Source organism: Sinocyclocheilus rhinocerous, unplaced genomic scaffold (genome assembly GCF_001515625.1).
Source record: "Sinocyclocheilus rhinocerous isolate Xijiao unplaced genomic scaffold, SAMN03320098_v1.1 scaffold562, whole genome shotgun sequence".
NCBI classification, from domain to species: Eukaryota; Metazoa; Chordata; class Actinopteri; order Cypriniformes; family Cyprinidae; genus Sinocyclocheilus; species Sinocyclocheilus rhinocerous.
The window spans coordinates 1,424,922-1,430,890 of record NW_015641608.1 but is presented as its reverse complement, the minus strand read 5'-3'; the positions used below and the strand labels follow the sequence as shown (position 1 = coordinate 1,430,890).

General features: G+C 34.0%; 1 protein-coding gene across 1 annotated transcript in view; it reads right to left on the bottom strand.

The window, feature by feature from the left end:
• LOC107755230 (OCIA domain-containing protein 2-like) overlaps positions 1 to 4,015 on the bottom strand; it is a 7,684-nt gene extending 3,669 nt beyond the window's left edge. The window contains exons 1-3 of the mRNA XM_016571949.1: positions 3,606 to 4,015; positions 2,817 to 2,910; positions 394 to 447 (exon numbers count right to left, since the gene is read on the bottom strand). Of these exons, the coding sequence (XP_016427435.1) occupies positions 394 to 447; positions 2,817 to 2,910; positions 3,606 to 3,695 (238 nt within the window). The 5' untranslated portion in view covers positions 3,696 to 4,015. The remainder of the gene's footprint in view (positions 1 to 393; positions 448 to 2,816; positions 2,911 to 3,605) is intronic.
• Between the last annotated feature and the right edge of the window lie 1,954 nt (positions 4,016 to 5,969).

Sequence of the window (5,969 nt, the reverse complement as noted above, 5' to 3'; positions counted from 1 at the left end):
TAATTGATGTAGAAATAATGAAGGAATAGCCCACGCCTGTCCATGAAACAGCTTTTGAGTCAACTGTCCCTTGAAAAAGGGGGGAGGTACATATTAAAGAGCTGTAATTCTCTAACCTTTCCTCCCATTTTGATGAGAATACCCTCAAATTAAAGCTCAGAGTGTGCACTTTAAGCCCATATTCATTATATAACTTGAATATGTTTTGGTCAGCAGCTAAAATAATAAAAAAATTTACCTGTGTCCAAATATATATGGACCTAACTGTATATATTATTTCGTTTCATTTAAACATTTAAACAAAACGGCCCAAACTACTCCTGAAATCACGGCTCAAACCCAACAGCTTTGTGTAATGAATCTTGATTACATTATTTGTAGACTGAATCTTACCGCTATATATGAGGCCACCAGTCACAGCCATGCTGCTGGCAGACAGTGGAAGAGCTGTTGAGACATGAACAGGTCAGAGGTTAAAAAGCAACACATTATTACTCCAAATCTAGATTCATTCATTCATCTAAACATTCAACATCTAAATACCAAATGGTTCCTTTGGTAAAATCAGATCCAGAAGTCACACTCAATGTAAATACGTAAATTCTCAATCAGAGATGCAAGACAAGAAGCAATCTGAGGACACTTCAGTGTTTCAAATATGACTTACGAGGCTCTAGAAATGATTCTGAGGTAGACATTATCCATGCTATACACCAGAGGGGCTGGTCAGATAAAATGTTGCTTGTATAAGTGCATTGATGATGGATATTTTACATTTTACCATCCAATTCTGAATATTTGGTTACAATGGACAACAGGATCACAGATCACAGTCAGCTGGAAGACTTAACATGAGGCTCATGTTTCCCCCAACACAAACAGTGCTAGGGTAAAACCAAATTCCAGCCATGCATGTCAAAACATAAGCACTGGATAATAAAGGCACCACTGCTTTGCTCCATTAGCCCTTTTTTGGACAAATGTTCTTAAAAAAAAAAAAATTTGTACACACCTGTCAAGTCCTTTTTACAAAAGCAAACAACCTGTGAAGATGATTCAGAGGGGAACCACTCAATGTTTTGTCCAAAATACACATTTTTAAAGTATAACCCAACCCATCTACTACACCACTACAATAAAAAACAAAACTGATATACAAACAAGTTTCACTCAGAAATTGCTAGTATTTCACAAATAATTACAAATAATGAATTGTCTTTTCCCATCAATGAAGAATGTAAAATAAAATGTAAAAAGAAGACTCTCGTGAGTGCGGTTCATGATCTCCTATACAAATAATTACAAAGAAACCGCAAATAATACACTTAATTAAACATTAAATTTTGAAGTAAAAAGACTGAAATAGTATTTTCTTGTGAAACTTACTTTTTGTAATACAAATGCAACTGAACTGCCCTTACAAGAAAGAAGTTTATTCAAGTGTGCTATTAGTATACTTCTTTTAAACTAAAAAATAGGAAAGTATACTTTCAGTCTACTTTTTATGTACTTCTCAGAAATGTGCTTTATGTACTTCTCAGAAATATACTTAAAATGACATTTAAGTATACTTGACTTATACTAAGAAAAAGTCTAAATATGTTTGAGCTATACTTGTGCTTCGGGAATCCATGTTTTCATTGTTATACGGTAGGGGGCGCTATTACACACCTTCTGTACAAAATTTCCAAAACACAAGCGAAGAAGAAACCAAAACAACAGATGCTTCATCTAACATGATCAGACAGACATAAAACAGCATCAAAACTGTGTAACATTATGGAATAAAATGTCGACCCATGAAGAGGTAATGACTGTCAAGCTTTGGGGTGTTGAACGACTCCATCTATGTTTTGATTATCACTCTGAATCAAAATTTAGTCTTTTTTTCAGCTTTTTGTTCAAAATGTTGTTTATTTATTTCGTTATTTTTTATGAAACTTACACGCATTCATTATAAAAAAGAATGTATAGAGCTAGAATAAAATGTTTTTGTTTACAAGCAGATACCCTGTTCTTTCTTTTGATGTTTTGTATGTTCAGATATTCATATAACCAAATATATACAAATTAATACCTAAATAGGGACATAGTAGTATACTTAAAGTATGATGTAAAGTTCACTTAAAGAAAACTTACGAGTATACTTGCAGTATAAAACTACTAAACTAGTAGTTTACTGAGACTATACTTCAAAGTGTACTAAAATGCTACAAGTATTTAATTAGTAAACTATCTGTATACCTATAAGTTCACTTTTAGTATAGCTGCAGTACAAACTAAAAACATATGTAATCTAGTTTTGTACTCAAAGTTTACTACTGTTATACTTAAAGTATACTTAAAATTATACTTTTATATACTAGAAAGTGGGCCAATTTAGTCCCAAGGAGTATTGAAATAGTACACTTACAAGTATACTACTAGTGCACTGATATTTGTATAATTACTACATAAAGTATACTTAAAACATACTTGAACTATACTTAAGTATACTTAATAAAATAAACTTTAAGTATACTTCTTTTTGGTAAGGGTGAGCAAAAACATCATATCTGGTCTATCTCTATTAAAGGGATAGTTCACCCAAAAATGAAAAATATTTATTCAGTGGAACAAAAGAAATCTGCATGCTTATATGAAAGTCAACCAAAAGAGTTTGGCTACCAAAATTCTTCAAAATATCTTCTTTAGTGTTTAGTAGAAGAAAGCAAGTCATACAGGTTTGGAATGACATGAGGGTGAGTAAATGATTTTTGGGTCAACTTTCAGTTTAAGGATAGTAAATGAGTACAAATGTGTCTTTGTTTCTTTACCTCGATACCAGAAGCTCTCGTACTGACACTCCTTCCATATCTGCTTTATATCTTCCCTAGGAAAGCGTGGATCAGCTATGGGGCACTGGAATTGCTGTAACAACAAAAAGGTCAGAGAAAATTAAATCCTTTCTTAATGGAGATGCTTATACAGGTTACAGGAAGCCCCATTCGTCAAGCTATTTCCCTATGTTAAACAATCATCACGTGGTACTTTGAAACCTGGTGGCTGGTTTCAAAGGATCTTCTGTACTTTCGACCACATTAGCACACAAAATCTACAAAATTTAGTTTACAGCTTTATGGCTCTGTGTAAACTTAGTGACCATACAGCAAATGCAGGGCTGATATCACAGGAAGTGAGGTGAACATCTGGTTACTATCAGTCTACATGCTATCAACCACATGAACATTGGTCTTGTAAGGATAAAAGAAACTCAGGAAACTCAGATACTTTGATCTCCTGAGAAACAGATAATACTAAAATGGAGTCAGATGAGATAATAAAATGGAGTCAGATTTCAGTTAAACCTAAATTGAATAACTCTGCGCGCTGAAAAGACCGAACACGCAAGTGACCTTCATCCACCACTGGATACCTTCCTTGGGCCATGTGTGTGGACCTTACAGTCTGAACAAACAAATGCTAAATGTGACAAAGAATACTGCTCTCCATGAAGGCCCACATTAATGTTAAAGATCTTTTTATTCATTATTATAAGCAGCTACATGAATACCTATAGCTGCAGTCTTTCTGAAAGATAAACAAACTTCTCAAAACTCTCTTACCTTCCACCCAGACTGGCCAGGTTTTGCGTCCACCACTCCTTCTCCACCCATACTCTGATTTCCTTCTGTACTCATGTCTTTTTCATTCATGTGCTCCTCTCTTTTCTATTTGTCTGCTATGCTTCTTCTACTACTACAAAGTCACTCTTTTTGCTGTTGCCTTTTGACCCCATAGAGCTCCTCCTCTCCTTCAACAATTGTGTAATGCACCTCCCATTGGGGGAAGTGCCTTGATGTCCAGTAGTTTAAACCCAAATCCAACGTCATGGTTGCCTTGCAAATTACACACACGTGAACACTGTGCTATTTGAATGTACAGTATATGACAGTCGCTGGATTTAGTGTTTTAGCTAGAATTGTGTTCATAAGATATGAATAGTTTTGAAAAATATGTAGACAAAATGATTTGAACCCTTCACCCACTTCTGTTCTTTGTAGCAGTCACTTCCAAGTTATACTGATAAGACATACTACATCATGCTTAAAAGACATACAAAAAAAATGGTGTAGGATTTACTTTGAAACAATTTTTCACACAGAAATTGCTAGTAAATTTCACAAATAATTACAAAGAAACAATTAGCATTAAATTAAACATTACATTTTTAAGTAGAAATATTTTCTTGAAAAACATACTCCAATAATCTTTGTTTTATTTACAACTTCGAAAAAAAGTGTTTTTGAAGAGTGCCGAATTCCTGTTTTAAGACATACTCGTGTCAGTGTGCTCACCTCTGTCCAACATTCACCGCCTGTTCTGATAAATCTTTATCAGACAATATTGCCCTAGTTATATGCACCCTTGGCCACATTCATACTGCTTTAAAGCACTCTGTATCTCCCATTTTCATAAATCTGGAAGAATAGGTTATAGGTTATATACACTGCTCCAGGAGAATATTTTAAACTTTAGCAGTTGAGGACCTGACCAATCCCAGAAAGACATTTTGAAGACATTTGTTATTTTCAGGTCATAAGGCAGCAGGAAGAAGAAGAGAAGACAGAGGAAACATTAAGAGGCTTCCAGATAAATAAGGGTTCATCAGCTCGGAGTAATAGATTTCATGCCTTGGCAATAAAGTACATCACACACATTGCATATATATTAAAACTACATATTCTAACTTGTGAAAACCCTGTCAATTTCAATAAACATTAATATTCAAAGTCACAGTTTTCTTATGTTTATACTGACACCGAGTGCTTCTTTTCACATGTGGATGAGCGCGGGGCACAAAGTAACGCGGGGTTAGTTGTAACACACGTGGTTTGAATATTTCCACACTCTTTTGAAGATATCGCTGAACATTTATTTTACCATAGTAAAATTATATTTCTGGCTTAAGTAATTTTTTCATCTCAGTTTTTATTACTCATTTAAAATGAGACAAATCTGCTATTATTTTAATCTCCAATCTGTTATTTATGAGTTTAGATAGTTTTTTTTTAAATCCTACGCTAACTAGCAGAAGACACTAACCAGTTTTAAATTCCAGTAGCGCAGATGGGGCACGTTGTAACACTGCGTTACAACGTGCTATTCACAATGTAATTTATACTATTTACTTTAATGAATTTTAATGAGAAACCACGAGGAACAGGTGAATAAAGACTGACAGTCAATGTTTAATGTTCAGAAGTTATTATTTCAAGAAATGTAAAGCATTTTTGCTCATTATGTGGGCCATCCCAAGCATGGTTGCAATGTGTTCATTGTCAAACTCCAAAATCAGATTATTTTTAATTCTTAAAAAACGCCATTATTTTATTTGAAAAAGTTAATAATTTTATTTTGACAAAATATTTTAGTTTGTCTTGTATATTTTTTTTAATTCGATCAGATAACATTTTAAGTTGTCATATGGTCATGTTACATCCTGCCCCTCAGATGTTACAATGTACCCCACCTACAGGGCATGTTGTCACATTCCACTTCCAGTTTTTGAGGGTAAATAAAGAAAAATGTATACACTGTAATTATGAAACAAAGCGACGTATTTGTACTAGACAAGTGTAAAATTACTGTGGATAAAAAAAAAGTATACTCTGAACCCCATGTGGATTTACACAAACTGAGAAAGTCAAAAAGTGTTACATTGTGCCCCGCTCTCCCCTGCTGTATTATTATTGTGTATACCCATGACAGTGAACCCATACTGTCACTAAAAAATACTGGCAGACAATTACACTGATCCATGGCAAGTAAAGCATAACATGTCTTTTTAAAATGAAAAGTAGACATATTTTGCATTTCTTGTCTGCTTCATTCAAAATTACAGAAAAGTGAAATGACAAAAAGAGTTAGAAACCACTTGTATAGGCTAGATATGGGCTACCATAACGTCTCAAGACACTGATTTCATA